The 19,910-nt window shown below is 39.8% G+C and overlaps 1 protein-coding gene across 2 annotated transcripts in view; it reads right to left on the bottom strand.

Moving 5' to 3' along the window:
- Positions 1 to 19,910, bottom strand: part of prkacba (protein kinase, cAMP-dependent, catalytic, beta a) — a 188,093-nt gene that overhangs the window by 78,284 nt on the left and 89,899 nt on the right. The window contains exon 1 of one of the 2 annotated variants that reach the window (XM_060830645.1): positions 16,853 to 17,146. The exons of the other annotated variant lie outside the window; for it this stretch is intronic. Coding sequence (XP_060686628.1) covers positions 16,853 to 17,054 — 202 coding nt within the window. The 5' untranslated portion in view covers positions 17,055 to 17,146. Of the gene's footprint in view, positions 1 to 16,852; positions 17,147 to 19,910 lie in introns of those variants that run through there. 2 annotated transcript variants of the gene reach the window in all.

Below are 19,910 nucleotides of genomic sequence, written 5' to 3'. Positions count from 1 at the left end.
ATAGCAGACACAAAATGTGGTAAAAGGAGACGCAAACAGCTTGTGTAATTCAATTATTCAATAATGAAATACTAGGACATTTAGATACCATTTTCATATTTAAAGGATCTGGTAAACTTAAGAAATTAAGAATCTATACAGATTCACCAGGATGTACTATGTTTGACATGGAAAATGGTGAAAATGTAGAGGAATCAGTAACTTATGATAACATCCTTATTTTGTCAAGTCCAGATTAAAAAAAGCTCATACGGAATTCATCAGTGGCTTCTATGCCAGATGGATCTACTCGGATCATAGAAAAGGGAGTGTAGTGGAGTGGAGGGACCTTGGAGTTCAGATCCCTGAAAGTGGAGTTACAAGTAGACAGGGTAGCGAGGGTGGCTTTCAGCACACTGGCCTTCATCAGTCAGGGCATTGCGTATAGAAGTTTGGAAAATTATGTTGTAGTTGTACAGGATATTGGGGAAGCCACACTTGAAGTACTGTGTTCAGTTTTGGTCACCTTGCTGTGGGAAGGATGTTATTAAACTGGAAAGACTGCAGAAGAAATTTACAAGTATGTTGCCAGGACTCAAAGGTTTGAGGTACAGTTGGACAAACTAGGACTTTTTTTTTTGAAGAGCATAGGAGACTGAAGGGGGAATCTTACTGAAGTGTATAAGGTAGAGTCATAGAGATGTACAGCATGGAAACAGACCCTTCGGTCCAACCCGTCCATGCCGACCAGATATCCCAGCCCAAGCTAGTCCCACCTGCCAGTACCCAGCCCATATCCCTCCAAACCCTTCTTATTCATATACCATCCAAATGTCTTTTAAATGTTGCTATTGTACCAGCCTCCACCACTTCCTCTGGCAGCTCGTTCCATCGGTGTACCACCTTCTGTGAAAAAGTTGCCCCTTAGGTCTCTTTTATATCTTCATGAGAAGCACGTGTAGGGTGAATGCAGTCTTTTTCTCAGGGTTGGGGAATCGAGGACTAGAGGGCATCAGTTTAAGGTTAGAGGGGAAAAGATTAAAAGGGAACCTGAGGGGTAACATTTTTACATAGAGGGTAGTACACATGTGGAATCAGCTGCCAGCAGAAATGCTTGAGGCGGTACATTAACAAAATTTAAAAGGCATTTGGATAAATACATGGATAGGAAAGGTTTACAAGGATACAGCCAAATTCAGGGAAATGCGGTTAATGTTGATCAACATTTTGGTCAGCACGGATCAGTTTGGGCTGTAGGACTCTGTCTCTAAATGAGTGTAATAACGAAAACAGATGCATGCCCACTTTCTGTGAGAAAACAAAATCGACAGGGTTGGTAGCACTTCATTTCTTTCTAAGATTGATACATTGAAGGGGTATTGGTAAGTACCATTAACATCAAAAGGTTCAGAGGCACCAGCCTTCATTACACCAAATGGGATAAATCAAAGTTCAGTAATCTCAAGAGTTTAAGAATGCCCAGCTACAATCCAAAGTCTGATTAATAACAAATAAGCTAAAGAGCCTAACTGCGTAGTTTATTTAGGCAATATTGAAATACAAAGTACAAGTAACAAGACTTGTTTATGAAACAATAGTTATCTGGTTCAGTAACACATCTCTCCAACAGAAAATGTTCAAAAGTTGGGACAACGTACCCAGGAAATTTCAATGAATTGAAACTTCCCCTCCCGCTGCCACCACTTATACAAAGTCTCACTCGAGTTGGGTGTAATTTTATATATAGATTTATAACAGCTTTTTGGCAGTGGTACAAGGCCAAATTAGTTTGCAATGACACTAGAACTCTAGTGTAATTACAGTCTGAAGCAAACTGTACAACTGTTGTCCATAATAAAATGATGCTCCTTACTGAAGCAGGTACAGAAGAAAGCATGGCAAGTGATAGATTTACATTTTTATCAATGTGAAGAAACATTAAAAAAAAACCTAGGAAGTTTTTATCATTCAGTTTTTCAAGCCAACTTCAAATTCAATTAGATCATCTACTTCAACATCATTTTCCTACACTATCCCTATATGTTTTTAAGATGTCAAGATATATTAATTTCAGACTCCAACATATTTAGTGATTGGGCTTCTGTGGCCCTCTGGAGTACAGATTTTTACTATCCAGATTTCAGTTCATACTTGCTGTAAATGTAATAAATCAGGCCTATTATACTCAGTGTTAACATGCAAAACTCCCAGAATCTATTTAGAAATCAGTGTTGGGCCTTCTCAAAATGTATTCATGCAACATGGTCTCACATCACAATCTTTTGAGGTACAGAATCCAAACTTAAACTAGTATGCAGGCATTATGCATGTACCAAAATTCATTGCATGTTGAGCCTAATTCAATTCTTCTATTCGTGGTTAGAAGCAAGCTTCTTGGATACAAGTTTAATTTTTAAAACATAACTGAAGAATAATGCTATTTGGCTATATCATTTTTCAAATACAATTCCTGGCCTTTCACACTGAACATTGGCCCAAAATCAGTACACTCAATTAATTATGAAAAAATTTCATAAACTAATCCTCAAAGTGGTTTGCACATACCACAACATGCATTTCTATAAGGTTCTTGTATATAGCAATCTAATCCAGGACCTTTCATGACCCATGCTAAAAAATTCACATGACCAAGCAAACTAGATCAATAAAGCACAGTTTAAAATAAAGGGTGTAACATTTAAAATGGCGGTGAGGACGTTCTTTTCTCTTAGAGGGTGATAAGTTCTTGGTACTTTCGATTGCAAGCCATTAAATAAAAGGCAGTGATAGGTTGACTCTCTTGTTAGGTAAAAACAATGACTGCAGATGTTGGAAACCAGATTTTGGATTAGTGATGCTGGAAGAGCACAGCATATCAGGCAGCATCCGAGGTGACAGTGAGGTCTGCAGATGCTGGAGATCAGAGTTGAGCGTGTGTGTTGCTGGATCCTGATGAAGGGGTCCAGCCCAAAACATCGACTCTCCTGCTCTTTCGATGTTGCCCGACCTGCTGTGCTTTTCCAGCAACACACACTCAACTCTGATTCTCTTGTTAGTCAAGGACCTGGGATTATTAGGGGTACAGAAGAATGAGTGTTGAAGTCATCATCAGATCAGCCATAATCTTGTCAGAGCTGACTCAAGGGGCCAAACAACACAATTCGGTGATCAAAAGTAAAGAAAAAGCAAGTTACTACGTATTTTGAAAACCTCAAATAAAAACAGAATGCTTGAAATGCTGGTCAGGCAGAATACGTGAAGAGAAAAGCAGAATATTATTTCAAGTCTGTGTCCCTTCACTCAGGTCACAGTCACAAAACAACTTTTTCACTCTGTGGAACTGCTGAATATTTTGAGCAGTTTTGGTTTATTTTGTAGGCTCAACAATCAAGGATTGTCTTGAGAAGAAAGGGCAGTGCAATTGAAGGGGTGTTAATCCATCATGTTATCTTGAAAACAGCATGCAAATTCAGGCGTAACAGGCAAAGAGTTTCAGTAGTAAAAATTGCATGCGATACACGAATGTGAGATTAAATGAGCTTCACATTTCACACTCAGAATCTCAAATTCAACTCTTAAAAGACATAACTAACGGTTCACTGCTTTCAGTCAGTAAATAACTAATCTACACAGTCTACAAGGTCCCAAGTTTAACTTGAGCACGTACTGTTAGTTGACCACATTTGCGAGAGGCATCGAGTCTTGAGCCCAATAAAATATCTCTGATTATACAGAATATTGGAAAGCGTTTAATGCCTGACAAGTAATGCAAATGCCTTGAGAAGAAGAAATGCATCAATATGATACAAAAAGTACAGCTACAATAATGGATTGTAGTGAATTGGCCACTTCGACATATTAGATACTAGGTGGCGATGACAATAGGTTCCAACACACAGTGAATCATTTCCTAACACAAATCTCCTGTAATAAAGAAAGCTAGCCAAATGGAAAAAAAACGATCTTTTGTAAGAACTGAAAATATGTTTAGACATCCCAAATTGTACTCAGCAGAAGATTATTGACTGGCACCAACTACGTTATTTTTGTTCAATACTGAAAGATCTTGCGTTGTAGGTCATAGGGGAACATATGAAATTATAATGTACTGAATGGTACTGTAACTAACATGTATAGTGATTAATTGTATTAACTAATAATAGTGTTGCCCTGAAAACCAAGCCAAAGGTCGTTCTTGACTTTGTCTTCTCAACTAGTTTATCTTGAATCCAATTTAGCGTGTGATCAAACCACACAATAAAAGTTATGAACTTTATACAGCATTAAAAAAGTTACATTTCATTTCATTATTTTAAGACTAATAGCATAAAAGGCAAGTCCTTATTATTTAAAAAAATACACCAGGAGTAGGCCATTTGGCCCCTCAAGACTGGCCCACCATTCAACAAGATTATGGCTAATCTGCTTCAGACCTCAAATCCCCTTTCCTGCCAGCTCAGCAGGCCAGTGGGTTCTAACGGACTAGAAATTGAGTTTACCTACTACACATGGAATGCAGTGGTTCAATATGGCAGCTCATCATCTTCTCAAGGGCAACCTGGGACAGGCAATAAATGTTAGTCTAAGAGTGAAAAAAAACTTCGGAATTGGGGAACTTCAACAGAGCACACAATGGAGCAATACTTCCTCTATTTTTCTTAACCCTTGCTATGCACAGACTTCCAAGGCCGGTGTCTGACAGCAACTTCCGAAACTGGAAGTCAATGTGTTGACATGCTGACTGGCATGTGTGGAACCTCTGAGCAGCTGTAAAGTTTTGCAAAAATGTTGCTATGGATTAGTACTGCATCACTGACAGCAACCTCCCTGTCTATAGATAACTGCACATGTGCAGACACCAAAACTACTCAGTCTCAAGAGTAATCACAACAAATACCGCCAGTTTCACTATCATTGCTAATGCAAAACCCAGGCCACAGCTGCAGCAGTAGGAACCCTGACTAAATTTCACCATCACTACTTCAACCAATATTTATCCTAATTGTCAAACCCTCAAACACTGCCCTCTGATCTCAGTGTAGATCAGTATTTTAATGGTCACCAAAACAAAATGTCACATGCCACCACAATAATCAGGAAATGTATAAAAAGTTACAAGAAAACTGGTACACATGCATTCTAATGATTTGCAAAACAGATCATATTCAAGTTGCTGTTTAAACTCTAATGATTTGACAGTTTAAAGGAGTAGGTTCAATCTTTAAACACAGCCATGCACAATTCAAACTCTAAGTCAATGGAATGCCCCAAGTAATTTTCAGCAATTCCATTAATCGTAATTCTTTTTCTAACTAAAAATAACTGCAGCACTGCACTAAATCAATGCTGAAGTACCCTGGCATTTCGCTGTGGGGATGAGTTATTCTGCTTGCCATGTACATTAGTATTGTAAACAAATGTAGGAATATTTTCCATTACAGTTGCTTAAAATATTGAACTGACCAGGGAAAGCTTTTCACTTTTATGGATGCTATCACAATACAATGAAAAGGAATATATTCAGAATAGTTTCCCCAGCAGACACTCTGGGGTCAGCCACAATCTGTCCTTTCACATCTGTACTCTTTTGTAGAGCTTCTATCACCACATCACAACTGCGTGGGTTCAAGTCCCAATGCAGAAAGATTGAAGAGAAGACTGTTGTCTCCCTTGGAAAAGAAGAGGCTGAGGGGCAACAGCATTGCGATGTACAAAATTGAGGGGGTCCTGGCTAAAGTGTCATGGAAAGGACATTTATCTTGACAAAGAGGCCATAGGGGACATAGATTTAGAGGGGAAGAGAAGAAAAATAATTTCAGTCAGGAGGACAGTTGGTGTGTAGCACATTGTCTGAAAGGTTAGTGAAAGTCAGAAATGCTTGACGTGTTTAAATGGCGTCTGGAGATATGGATCTCAGGTGCCAGAACCTGCAGGGATCTGGCCAAATACTAGCAAGTATTACAACACAGGATTTAGAGGTGCCAGTGTTGCACTGAGGTGTACAAAGTTAAAAACCACACAACACCAGATTATAGTCCAACAGGTTTATTTGGAAGCATTAGTTTTTGGAGCGCTACCCACACCTGATGAAGAGCAGTGCTCCAAAAGCTAGTGCTTCCAAATAAACCAGTTGGACTATAATGTGGTGTTGAGATTTTTTAACTTTGCACAAAACAGGAGGCCATTTGTTGTTAGCAGGTATGGAGGGACTCTAAAAATGACCATTATAATACCATTCTCTTGCATCTTTCCCCATACCCTTGCACATTGAATATTATTTCAATAGGAACAATCCCTTCTTGAATGCCTCAATTGAATCTGCCTCCACAACACATCAGGTAGCTCATTCCAGCCTCGAACCACTTGCAAGAAAACGCTTTTCTCACATCACATTTTCAAATCACTTCTTATGTGTGCCTCTCATTCTTACGTCATAGGAAGAATCCCTACAATGTGGAAGCTGACCATTTGGAGAAAGTGAGTGCAGATGCTGGAGTGTGTGGTGCTGGAAAAGCACAGCAGGGCAGGCAGCATCTGAGGAGCGGCAGACCATTTAGCCCATCGAGTCCACACTGACACTCTGGAGAGCCTACCCAAACCCAAACCCACTCTATAAACCCTGCATTTCCCCAGGCTAATCCGTCCAACCTGCGCATCGCTGGAACATATTGGGCAACTTAGCATAGCCAATCCACCTAATCCGCACATCTTTGGGAGGATACCAGAGCACCCAGATGAAACGCATGCAGACATGGGGAGAATGTGCAAACTACAGTTAGACAGTCAGCCAAGGGTGGAACTGAACCCAGGCACCTGGCTCTATGGGGCAGTACTGCTAACCACTGAGCCATCATGTAAACCCCCAAGTGAGAATTCTTACAGGTGAGAACAGTCTTTCCCCGTCTATTCCATCTCGCCCAATAGTAATTTTGAAAATTCCCAACAGGTCTCCTCTTAGTCTCTTTCTCTCCAAAGTTGGGATGTTCACTTTTGACTGGCACAGTCACAATGGGCAAGGTAGCCTCTTTCTGAACTTAAACCTTCTAATGACTTATAAAACAATTGGATAGATGCCCAACTGGTCTGGTTTTTGATGGTGCTTCTCAAAGGATAAATATCAAGCAATATATGGAATTCTCTGTAACATTGTTTTAAATATTGAGACAGCATCTTTTACATCAATCTGAACCCAATACAAATGGACATTTATTTTAATGTTCCATCAGAATGTTCATACTTCCAATAATGCAGAACTCCCTTAGTATAATAAACCAAGTTCAGAAAAGAATGTCAATCTTTAGCCTCAAAGCAAGTGCAAAGTAATGAGATAACAGATGAGTCAACTGAAAGTTTCTTGAATTTTGCCTTCTTGGGCATCTTTCATTGAGATTACTAGAACATCTTCAACAGCCTTGGTCTGCTTTCTGAAATCACCACACTAAACCCTTTTCTATTATCCTCTTTTGCAAAACCCATCGTTTAGTCAAAACTCCTGTTTTATTTCTGTGAAGCCTCTTGGAAAAATTTTCCTACTTTAAATGTACTATATAAACACAAGCAGCTGCTGTTGTGCCTTTCATCCATCCCCAGAGATGGGAGTCCTTCTGTTCCCAGAACTGACCCTCCCAGCTTTAATCGGTCAGTCACTTGGTACATAGCACGAAATCAAGTTCTAAAAGTCATGGGACTTTCATCTCTTCCAGGTGGTGGCAATTCCAGTGCTTCAACTTAGTGTGTGGAATTCCACTTTGCTTTTGTTTTAAAATCCCAAGTGATGTTCAGAAGTCTGCTCAATCACCAGGTTTCCATCAAATCCACTTTATTATTTTGAGCAGCTGAATTATCTTCATGTATTTTGTCCTGTCTGTATTGCAATTAATCACTTTGGAATTAAAGACAGTGTTTCAATCTGCACTGGAAATTTGTTACTTTCTTTAAACTATATTGCAGTAACAAAAAAGGAGGAAAATAATGAGATTGTTGTATATAAGTCAGGGATTCTGTCAGGATGACAAATGTGATCACAGTGATAGTGTCCAAAACTATTGCAATAACCAATGACGCTTTACACCTCTGAGTTAACATTATATTTCTTGGAAAAAGCGTGCTCGTGAAAGCTCCTCAGTTTGATACAAATTCTCAATTTATTACACAGCACTCGTGGCATAGACAAATAAATTATTTTGAGTGCTCTTAAAACATCTTATCAAATATTAAACACTTTTCAAATACAGCATTAAGGCACAACGATCTTTCTCTCATTCTCTCAGCCCATGCTGATCCTTAAAGGTGCAAATGGCTCATTGCATTTCACATGAACCAAAAGAATTCACTGAAGGGAAGTATCAATTCCAAAATGGAGTGAAAAACTAGGATCTACCAATATGCCAGTAGCTGTTTTTTCATTAAAATAACTGCAAATTCAAATTTAATCCTAAAAATCTAAATCTGCTTAACGGTGCTTTTTTTGCTCTTGAAGTGGCTGAGAGAAATCTAAATTGTAGAAGGCATTGTTACTGCCTTGATAGGCATTAGAAGTGGAGACCATAAGGAAATAAATTATAGCTGCAATAAACATCTTAATGAGTGAGCCAGGCATTAAACAGTGACTTGTTAAACATTGATTCTTAGGATATGGGTGTCAATGACATTTACTGATCATTCCTCATCATTCTGAGAAAGTGTATTCTTGAAATGGTGCAATGTGTAAGGTTGCAAGATTTTGATCAGCAACCAAAAATGAGTGGGGAGAAGGCAGGAGAGTGGGGCTGCGAAACATAGCAGCCACGATCAAATGGACAAGCAGACCCAATTGGCCAAATGGCTAATTCTGCTCAGATATCTTATGGTCTAATATCTAGCCCTGGCTAATAAGTGGCAAGTGATATTCGCTTCACACAAATTCCCAGCAACGATCATCTCCATCAAGAGAGAATCCAAACACCCTTGACATCAATGGCATTACCATCACTGAATCCCTGACTAACATCATCCTGGAGGTTGCTACCAACAAGACACCGAACCAAAGTAGCCATGTAAATACTGTGACTAACAGCACATATCAGAAGCTAGGAACTGCGAAGTAATTCACCTCACGACTCCCCACAGTTTGTACACTAACTCCAAGACATAAATCAGGAGCATGGAGGACTACTCTTCAGTTCCTTGATGAGTGCAGCTCCAACAATATTAGAGGCTTGGCACCATCCAAGACGGAGTAGCCCATTTGATCAGCATTACACTCTCAATCACTCTGTCTTCCACCACCAAATGTTCAGCAGCAGCACAATGTACTGTATAGAAGGTGAAGTGCTCCTTAGACAACACTTCCCAAACCCATTACCAGTAGAAAGACAAGACCAACAGATATAAAGGAATAGGACCACCTGCAATTTTGACCTCCAAGCAATCTTGACTTAGATAAATATATCATTGTTCCTTCACCAAAATCCAGGAATTCCCTCCCAACTGCATTGTGGGTCTACCTAAATCAAACAGACTTTTGGAATTCAAAACAGCATGTTTATAGATGGTCACACTACAGCTTACGAGGGGAAACAAGAAAGCACCAGCCAGCCAGAATGGAATAGAATAGTAGCATGGTAACCTCCAGTAAAAGTGTGATTGAGAAGCAGATATATAGCTGAAAATGTGTTGCTGGAAAAGTGCAGCAAGTCAGGCAGCATCCAAGGAGCAGGAGAATCGATGTTTCGGACATGAGCCCTTCTTCAGGAAAGGAGCACTTTCCTGAAGAAGGGCTCATGCCCGAAACGTCGATTCTCCTGCTCCTTGGATGCTGCCTGACCTGCTGCACTTTTCCAGCAACACATTTTTAGCTCTGATCTCCAGCATCTGCAGTCCTCATTTTCTCCAAGCAGATAGATAGGCAAATTTGAGAAGTACAAAGACAATAGAGCGTAATAATAATAGGGGATTCAATAGCACTTGGGGTAGTTTTAATGTAAAGAAATTGAGGCAGAACTTTTGACACGCATTAAGAGTTTTGTTGACTAGTACATATATGAGATGGCCACTTTGAACTTAGTTTCAAGAAGTGAATTTATGTGAGCATTTTGCTAGAAAATAAATCATCATCACAGTTCAATAAAGCTCTAACAGAACTTGAGTAAGGTCAAAAGATAGAAAAGTTCTATATTGGCGCAAGGCCAATTTTGCTCAGCTGAAGAATGATTTAGCAAACATGGATTGGAAGTTACTGTTTGAAAGTAAATCAATACAAGAGCAATTGGAAGGAAGGGGAAGATTCAGAGTTAACATGTTCCCACAAAGAAAATGGGTGGAATGGCCAAATCTAGAGTCCTTGGATGTCAAGGGCTAAGAGTTTATACCGAACACTAACTCAATACTACAGAAAGTTGAGAAGAGTAGAGAAAATGGAGAAATAAACTCAAAAACAAAATAAGGAAAGCAAAGAATAATGGCAAATAAAATCTAGGAAAAATTAAAAGATGTTTCATCAACATATTAGCAGTAAAAAGAATAGAGAAGGTCTTTTCCCTGAGATGGGAGAGTCTAGAACTAGAGGGCATAGGTTTAGGGTGAAAGGGGAAAGATTTAAAAAGGGACCTAAGGTGCATGCATGGAATGAGCTGCCAGAGGTGGTGGTGGAGTTTGGTAAAATTAGAACATTTAAAAAGGCATTTGGATGGGTATGTGAATATATGCAGAGAGCAGAACACACAAAAAGGCTTAAAAAGTTAACCTGTGTCAAGGAAGGTGTTGATATGGTTAATTAATATTGTTTCGAGTCAGTCTGCACAAAGAGGGGTCAATGCAGATGGTGCAGTTGAGGAGGAGGAGAGTGAAGCATTGGATGCAAATGGCGTGCAGAGGAGGCATTAACAGGATTACCATTCCAGGCTGTGAAAACAAAACAAGGTGGAAACAGTATCGGTCTAAATGTCACTTCTCAATCCTCACAGGTGTGAAGCAGTGGAGGATTGGAGGACTGCAAACATTGTAACTTTGTTTACAAAGGGAATAAGGAATAGACCAAATAATTACAGGTCAAATAGTCTAACCCCAGTAGTCCACAAATTATTGAAATCAATTCAGAGGATAAACAGTTATTAAGAAATGCAAGGGTTCATCAAGGAAAGTCAGCATGGATTTATAAAGCAGAGTGAGACTAACTTGATTGAATTTTCAGAGAAAGTGTCAATGAGATTAGTGCAGGTGACATGGTTTATGGCTTTTAACCATGTCTCTCAGAGTCAGAGTCAGAGACGTACAGCATGGAAACTTGCCCCGGGGAAACTTGCTGACCAGATATCCTAAATTAATCTGGACCCATTAGCCAGCACATGAATTGAACTGAATTGAATTTATTGTACCGAGGCACAATGAAAAGCTTTGTTTTGTGAGTAAGTAGCACAGATGAGTAAATAATAGGTAAACAGTGGCAAAAACAAAAACACAGGTTCAGGTGAGTGTTAAGAGTTTGAGAGTCCATTCAGTATTCTAACAACAATAGGGTAGAAACTGTTTTAAAACCAGCTAGTGCGTGTTCAAGTTTCTGTACCTTCTTCTCGATGATAGAGGTTGTAGAAAAACATTGCCAGGGTGGGATGGATCTTTGAGAATACTGGCGGCCTTTCCTTGACAGCGGGCCTGGGAGATGGATTGTATAGATGGGAGGTTGGCCTTTGTGTCCAGGCCGAGTTCCCCACTCTCTGTAAATGTCTCCGATCTTGAATGGTACAGTTGCCATACCAGGCAGTGATACATCCAGACAGAATGCTCTTGATAGCACACCTATAAAAGTTGGCAAGGGTATTCGCTATCATGCCAAATTTCCTCAGCTACCTGAGGAAGAGGAGATGTTGTTGAGCCTTTGTAACCAGTGCATCCACATGAAGAGTCCAAGAAACCTTGTTGTTGATGACCACTCCCAGGAGCTTGACACTCTCCACTTGTTCCACCTCTGTTCTGTTAATGTGTAGGGGGCATGAGTAACATCCTGCCAAAAGTCAATGAGCTCCTTGGTTTTGCCGGCATTAAGAGCTAGGTTGTTCTCAATGCACCATTTTTCCAGGTCTTCCACCTCCTATTGTAGTCTGTTTCGTCGCCATCTGAGATTCAACCAACTATGGTGGTGTCATCAGTGATATTGCAAATGGCATTAGTCTGGTATTTGATGATGCAGTCATGGGTGTACAGTGAGTACAGTAGGGAGCTGAGTATACAACACGGGGGGGGGGGGGGGGGGGGAGCGAAGGGGCAGTGTTGAGTGTTAGTGAGGATGAACAATTGCCCCCAATCTTCACTGATTGTGGCCCACATCCCTCTTAGTTATTCCTATTCATATACCCATTCAGATGCCTCTTAAATTCTGTAATTGTACCAACCTCCACCACTTCCTCTGGCAGCTCAACCCATACATGTACCACCCTCTGCATGAAAAAGTTGTCTTTAGGTCCCTTTTAAATCTTTCCCCTCTCACCCTAAACCTATGCTCTCTTGTTCTGGGTTCGCCCATCTCAGGGAAAAGACTTTCTCTATATACCTCATCCATGCCCCACATGATTTTATAAACCTCTATAAGGTCACCCCTCAGTCTCCTGACACTCCAGGGAAAACAGCCCCAGTCTATTGACCCCCACCCTATAGCTCAAAACCTCCAACCCTGGCAATATCCTTGTAAATTGAAGAGGATTCTGAGAGACAGGATTTATGATTATTTGGAAAAGCATAGTTTGATTAGAGATAGCATGGCTTTGAGAGGAGTAGGTTATGCCTCACATGCCTTAATGAATTCTTTGAGGATGTGACAAAACACATTAATGAAGATAGAGCAGTGGATGTGGTGTATCTGAATTTTAGCAAGGCGTTTGATAAGGTTCCCCATGATAGACTCAATTAGAAAGTAAGCACACATGGGATACAGGGAAATCTGGCTGTCCAGATACAGAATTGACTGGCCCATAGAAGACAGAGTATTAGTAGATGAAGTATTCAGCCTGGAGCTCGGTGACCTGTGGTCTTCCACAGGGATCTGTTCTGGGACCTGTGCTCTTTGATTTTTATAAATGACTTAGATGAGGAAGTGGAAGGGTGGGTTTGTAAGTTTGCCGATGACATGAAAGTTGGTGGAGTGTGAATAGCGTGGAGGGCTGTTGTAGGTTGCAACTGGACATTGACAGGAAGCAGAGCTGGGCTGATAAGCAGTGGACCGTGCACCGATCCTTGTGGCACACCAATAGTCATAGGCCTCTAAAATGAAAGGCTACCCTCCACCACACCCTCTGTTTTCTACCTTTGAGCTACCAAATGACTAGTTCTCCATATATTTCATGCAATCTAACCTTGCTAACCCATCTACCATAAAAAACATTGTCAAACACCTTACTGAAGTACATATAAATCACATCCATCATTCTGCCCTCATCAATCCTCTTCATTACTTCCAAAAGCTCAATCAAGTTAGTGAGACATGCATGGCAGATTAGATTAAAAGAAGTCTCTTGGGATTCATGGGAATGTTGCAAGCTGGATACAGTACTCACTCAGTGGAAGGTAACAAAGGGGTAAACGTTGGTAGTTGTATTTGAGACTGGAAGGTTTTCTCCAGCAGGGTTCCACAAGACTCACTACGAGGTCTGATACTTTCTGTGATATACATTAACGATTTGGACATTTAGGTTAGGGGCACAATCAAGAAGTCTGCAAACAAAGCAAAAATAATGGCCCTATGGTTGATAGGGAGCACAACTGTTGACCACATGAGAATGTCAATGGATTGATCAGGTGGGCACACAAATGCCAACTAGCATTCGGTAGTCGAACAAGGCAAAAGAACACAATAAATAGGAGATACTAGGATATGTGGAGGAAGTGAGGGCTTTTGGAAATCCCTGAAGGTAGCAGGGTTGTTTGATAAGGTGGTGTAGGACATTTCTCTTTATTCACCAAGGTCTAGAATACTAAAGAAGGGAGGTTATGCTGAGACTGCATACACCATTAGTTATGCCACAAAGTGTCGTGTGCACAGTTCTAGTTGTCTCATTGCAGTGAAGATGGAATTGCACGAGAGGATACAAGATAAACATTTTGATTATGTCGCTGGATCTGGACAAAAACAACTTTGTGGAAAGATTTAATGGGTGGGGTTGGTCTCTTTGGAACATAGAATGCTGAAGGGAGATTTCCTTAAAATGTACAAAATTATGAAGAGCTGTGGATAAAATAGAAGGGCCTATTTACTTCAGCAAGAAGTTCAGCGACTTGTGGGAATAGATTGCCAGAATGATTAGAGGGGAGATGAGGGAATATTTTCATCCAGAGAGATGCAAGTGTCAGGAACACACTGCCTGAAAGAGTAGTAGAGGCAGAAATTCTCAACTGTAAAAAGTGAGGTCTGCAGATGCTGGAGATCAGAGCTGAAAATGTGTTGCTGCTTAAAGCACAGCAGGTTAGGCAGCATCCAAGGAACAGAAAATTCGATGTTTCGGGCCAGAGCCCTTCTTGAAGGGCTCTGGCCCAAAACGTCGAATGTCCTGTTCCTTGGATGCGGCCTAACCTGCTGTGCTTTAACCAGCAACACATTTTCAGAAATTCTCAACTTACTAGAAAGATATTTGAACATGCATCACATGTGCTATACACTGTACAGCTATGGAGCGAACGTTGGAAAGTGGGATCAGCTCATTGGCTTGTTTTTGTTTTTCTGTTGGCACTAACACAATGGGCCATATGGCTTTTTACTGTGTAAATTTTCTACAATTCAATGAATTGGATACTTCAAATACTTTGTAACTAGTCAAGTACTTTTAAAGTGTAGTCACTGTTGTAATATGGGAAATGCAGTAGCGGATTTGCACATTATATCATTTTGTGGGATATTGCAAAGACTAGTTAAAATGGTTGTTGCGATGTTTGAGAGACAAATATTAAATCAGACCATTTGGGATAACTCCCTCAATCTTGTCCAAACCATCAATATTAAATCATTCGGTTAAGTGTTTGTTGGGTAAATGCAACTTGACAAAATATTGATGGATGTGGAGATAGAGGAAACAACAGATAATGTGAAATACCCTAAAGAGTGGTGACAGTAGAAGCCTTGCTATACTCATGGTGATTAAATTATCTGGCCCAAATGGCTTGTATCCCAGGTTAAGGGAATTGTGGGTTGAAGTAGCAGATGATGAGAGAGAGGTGTCGAGGATTAGAAAATGGCAAATGTAACACCTTTATTCTTTTATCCTTCCATGAATAGTGTTAGTAACTACAGCCTGGTCAGTTTAACATCAGTGATGGGTAAGATTTTACAATTCATGATCAGGGGAAAAAGTATAAAGCACCTGGAGAAGTTTTAGATAATTTAGGAGAGCCAGAACAGGCTTGTGAAGGACAGATCATAACTGATCTAAATTTGGTTGAGGAATAAGAGAATATTAAAGAATAGAATGCAGTATATTTTAAGAAGACATTTTACCAGATACTGGGCTTATGGAAGAGGAGGGTCAATGTACAATTCGATACAAGATTGGCTTAAGTACAGAAATCAGTGAGCCATGGCAGTTTTTTCCCCCCACTCAGGATAACACTAGACTTTTTTTGGGCCATATATAAACGACTTGGATTAGCAAACATGTAGGAGTCGCAAACTATGAGATAGAGTATTAGCACTGGCAGACAAGTATCAGTGAGAATTTGAAATACAATCCAGAAAAGAGAGAGGTAATGTATTTTAGCAAAAGGAACAGAAAGAGGCAATGGCAGGGTAAGTTATGCTTAATCTTACAAAGCTCTGGTCAAGCCCCAACCAGAGTACTGCATTCAATCTGGTCACCACACTTTAGTAAAGATATAAAGGCTATTGAGACAGCTCAGAAGTGATTTACCAGAATAGCTTCATGGTTGGGGAGTTTGTGTTACACATTTAGGGTGGAAAAAACTGGAGCAAAGGAAAATGAGAAACAACTTGATGAGAGTTAAAAGATTATGACAGCCTTGATAAGGTAAACAACTGGGGAAAAAGCTCTTCCCATTAGTTGAAGATACAAAGATGAGGGAACAGAGATTTAAGATTTTGGGTATGAGATGGAAGAGCAATAGGAAATGAATTTTGTCCTCATTGGTAATAACCTGGAAACACTGCCCATGAAAGTAGCAGTAGTGGAGACAACGAATGATTTCAAAGAAAACTGGACAGGCACTTGAAAATGAATTTGCAGAGCTATGGGACTCAAACGGTGGAATGGGATTGACTGGATTGCTCCACTGGGAGCAGGCATTAGTTCAAAAGGCTGAAGGATCTCCCTTATAAATGCTTTATGACCAACTGCAAAGACAAATAGAACTTCTGTCTAATGTCTCATGAGAAATGAAACCTCAGATTGTTCAGCAGTATTGAACTGGAACGTCAACCTAGACTTTTGTGCTCAAATCCTGGTGTCGGCCAAGAACCTGTAACTACCTGCCTCAGAGTCAAGTGTGCGCCTAACTAAGCCACAGCTTTCACAGGTGAGACGAGTTTACATCCACTTGATTAACAGTCATTTCCTGAAACTCTGTACACAGAGAAAGGTTTCAACTTTACTTTGACGCTCCTTGCAGTTGATTAATCATCCAACTATCAAACATACTTCCACCTGAACCAACTGGCCATCTCGGAAGAGGTTACAGTTAAGAGGAGGGGAACACTTAGTAGAATATGGGACTTTAAGACCTTCCTTGTACAGATACTGTTCTTTCCTTAACAAAAAATAAATCTAAGATTGCTGAGTAATTTTGCTCACAAAACAAATCCAGACGACAATTTACTCAGAGCCTTAGTCACTGCTCGGTCGTATATTTTTTGTAATTTTGCACAAAAATGACATTGGACTGAAATGTACAGTAAACTTACTACAATCATCCCAAGTGAGAGTGTATCCAGAAACAAAGACACCTTCAGTTTCCAGAAGCAGATTTTGCTCATTAGCAGCCACTTTTGGTTGTCTGTGAAAAATTCTATTCGCTAAGACTTCCAGTTTAACCAGAGCTGAAGAGGTTTTTGATGGTTCTGGCCCTGTGGACTGGTAACCAAATTGATCCTTTAGTTGGGCCATCTGCTGCTTTGAGTCACATTAAATACTTTTATAGCTATTAACAAGGGTTGCAAACATGTAGCACAGTGATCTTCTTAGAGCAGCTATGGCCTGTAGGCTGAACAAACTTCCTGTTTGCAACCAAAAGGCTGTTACCCCAATCAGCACTTTGACCACGGATTGTAAGCTAGTACTGTAGTTTCCTGTCGACATGAACAGCACATTTCACAACCCTCCTTTTTAAAATAATTTTTTAAAAAAAGTATTTTACAAAGCATCAAAATCTTAAAATTTTAAAACTGCTCTGGCAATTTCATTCTGAGCAGTTTAACAGCTTAAACAAAAAGCCCAAACGTAGAAAGGTTTATACCAAAATAGCATTTCCTGTAAGTGAGCCTGTACGAGACCACAAAACTGTCTGAAAATAGTTTAAAAATATAGAGCCCATGTATTTTTCAGGAGTCAAAGGTTACATAGTGTTAGTTCCTTTTTTTTGCTAGTTTTCACCGCACCAAAGACACTAATTCCCGATTGGGGGCTAAGAGCCCTTTTGTACCCCCTCTACCCAGATTTTAATGTGAGTATGGAGGGACTGCACAAGCAAGGGGAGCTTCAAAGCAGAACCCAAACCTAGCTCCATCTGTGAAAGCATGCAAGTGAAAACTGAGGTCAATGAATAGCAATGAGAAACAAGAACCTTGGCTCATCTTCGACACAAATAAGTGGACATTCTTTACAAGTGTTTTCTCATACAGATGTGGAGCTTCAATATTTTATTTGTTTTTGCAATTGCCCCCTCATACTTTTGTTTGAGAAGACTCTGTCTAACAAGAATGAATCAATTCCTCTGCTCAGATCTTGATTCACACTAAGTCCTGTTCACTCACCACCCCTTTTCTTGCGGACCTACAATGGCTCCCTGTAATGTCAAACTTCCATTTTAAAATTTGAATCCTTGGCTTCCAATTCTTCCATGGCCTCGCACAGCGTGTGCCCTCTATTCCCACATTTGTGCTATAATTTTAGCACTAATCATTCCAGATTTCATTAGAATTCAGCTGTATAGCCCCAAGCTTGGAAATTTCCTTTCTAACCTTTTCAGCTCTCTATATCTCATTCGTCATTCAGCATTGTTTAAAACTCTTAACTAAGCTTTCGACCATTTACCTGAAAGTCACTTCATATTTTGTTTTGTGAAACTCCTGAAGCACCTCAGGACATTGCTTTGGGAAAGTTGTATGGCAATGCAAATCATTGTTGGATTAATTAGCAATAGGGAAATGGAAGCCACGATATATTTGGTTTTAAACATGGATCTATAGGGTTTTAAAAAATGCATCCTCTGACCTGAAGTAAGACAATGGGACCTTCCCCTTCCTTTTTTTTTACTTGTAACAGATATTTTTAGTTCCTTTGCCACCAGAGGGATAAAAGTCAACATGGAACTTGACAGCTTTGCAACATTGAAATGAAATTTCAAACAGCTTGCGTTTAAACAGTATCTTGTATTTCATTAGGAGATATTAAAATACTTTACAAAGTTGCAACTCTCACTACTTCACAGACTCCACTGTAGGCTCCAGCAAATACAATGTTAAAGAATCATAATTGGAACCACACACAAGCTTGTCTTTAAACTTATTTGATCAGACTATGACTTTTGTTTGCAGATCAGGAGAGTGAACTACTTATGCTGTCTAAAAAATACAAAACTTGGCTTTTTGTTAACCAAGTATAATTATTCTACAACATTTTGTTTAGAGCTATTGCATGACTGTATGGTGAAATACGTGCAAGCTAAAAAAAAAAGTCCATTGTGATAAAGTTTAGTTCAGCCTTAAGGTTGCCTCGCTTATGGAGTTGTAACAGATAGACATACATTGATGTTATCCGACAAAGAAATCACTAATGTGCCTTTTCTCATGCGTGCATACAAAAGCTAAGGGTTTGTTTTAAAACAGCCAGTAGAATTTTCATTGATTTAAGTTGTTATCCAAACTAAGGATAGTATTTTAACACACAGGGATATCAGAAAGTTTCTGCATAACTACACAGCCCTTTCCTCTGTCAAATTTAACAGATGGAACGATTTCAGTAAGCAGTTTGTGACAATTTGCAGTTTGTCTTCGAATTGGTGCTGCCATAGAACTTACTTCAGGGGTGGAGTTGTTTATAACAGCACCTGTTCAGATTGAGACTAAGGTGATTTTACACCAGCACGACTCTCCCAGCAAATGAACAATCTGGAAGACATGCTGCTGTTTTTGGCTCTCACATCAAACGCCAGAGAGAGGATTCACAGCAGACAAACTAATGAGTTCGAGACCCATGTGATTCTGTGGATTTCAATTTGAAAACTTCATAACATCTAAAAATCAGAGCATCATACAGAATTCACAGCAGACAGCACAATCCTGTCTAACTAATACATTGCAATTATTTTCTGTTTGTACCTCCTCCCACCTATCATTTAACTATGAGTAAAACTCTTCATTTTATCTCAGTTTCTCCAGAATATAGCGAGTTATGATACCTAAGAAAGCCAGAGAATAAAAGCAAAAGGAGGCATAAAGGGATTTGAATGAAAGAACACAAATTTTAAATTGGAGCTGTTGCTAAGTTAATAACACAAAGAATTGGGGAGAGTAGGGCATGCAGTCCATGAAGTCTCCTCTGTCAAGTCTGATCTTGGGCTTCAACTCCACTTTCCTACCCACTCCCATATTCTTTGACTTCCCGAGACGCTAAACATCTGTCTTTTCTAGCCATATATGTATTCAACAATGGCAACTTCACAACCTTTTGGGATACAGAATTCCAAAAATTCACAACACTGAGTCAAGAAATTTCCCATCTCAGTCCCAAATGACTGGCCTC

The sequence above is a fragment of the Hemiscyllium ocellatum genome, chromosome 9 (assembly GCF_020745735.1).
Source record: "Hemiscyllium ocellatum isolate sHemOce1 chromosome 9, sHemOce1.pat.X.cur, whole genome shotgun sequence".
NCBI lineage: Eukaryota > Metazoa > Chordata > Chondrichthyes > Orectolobiformes > Hemiscylliidae > Hemiscyllium > Hemiscyllium ocellatum.
This window is presented reverse-complemented; position numbering and strand designations above follow the sequence as displayed.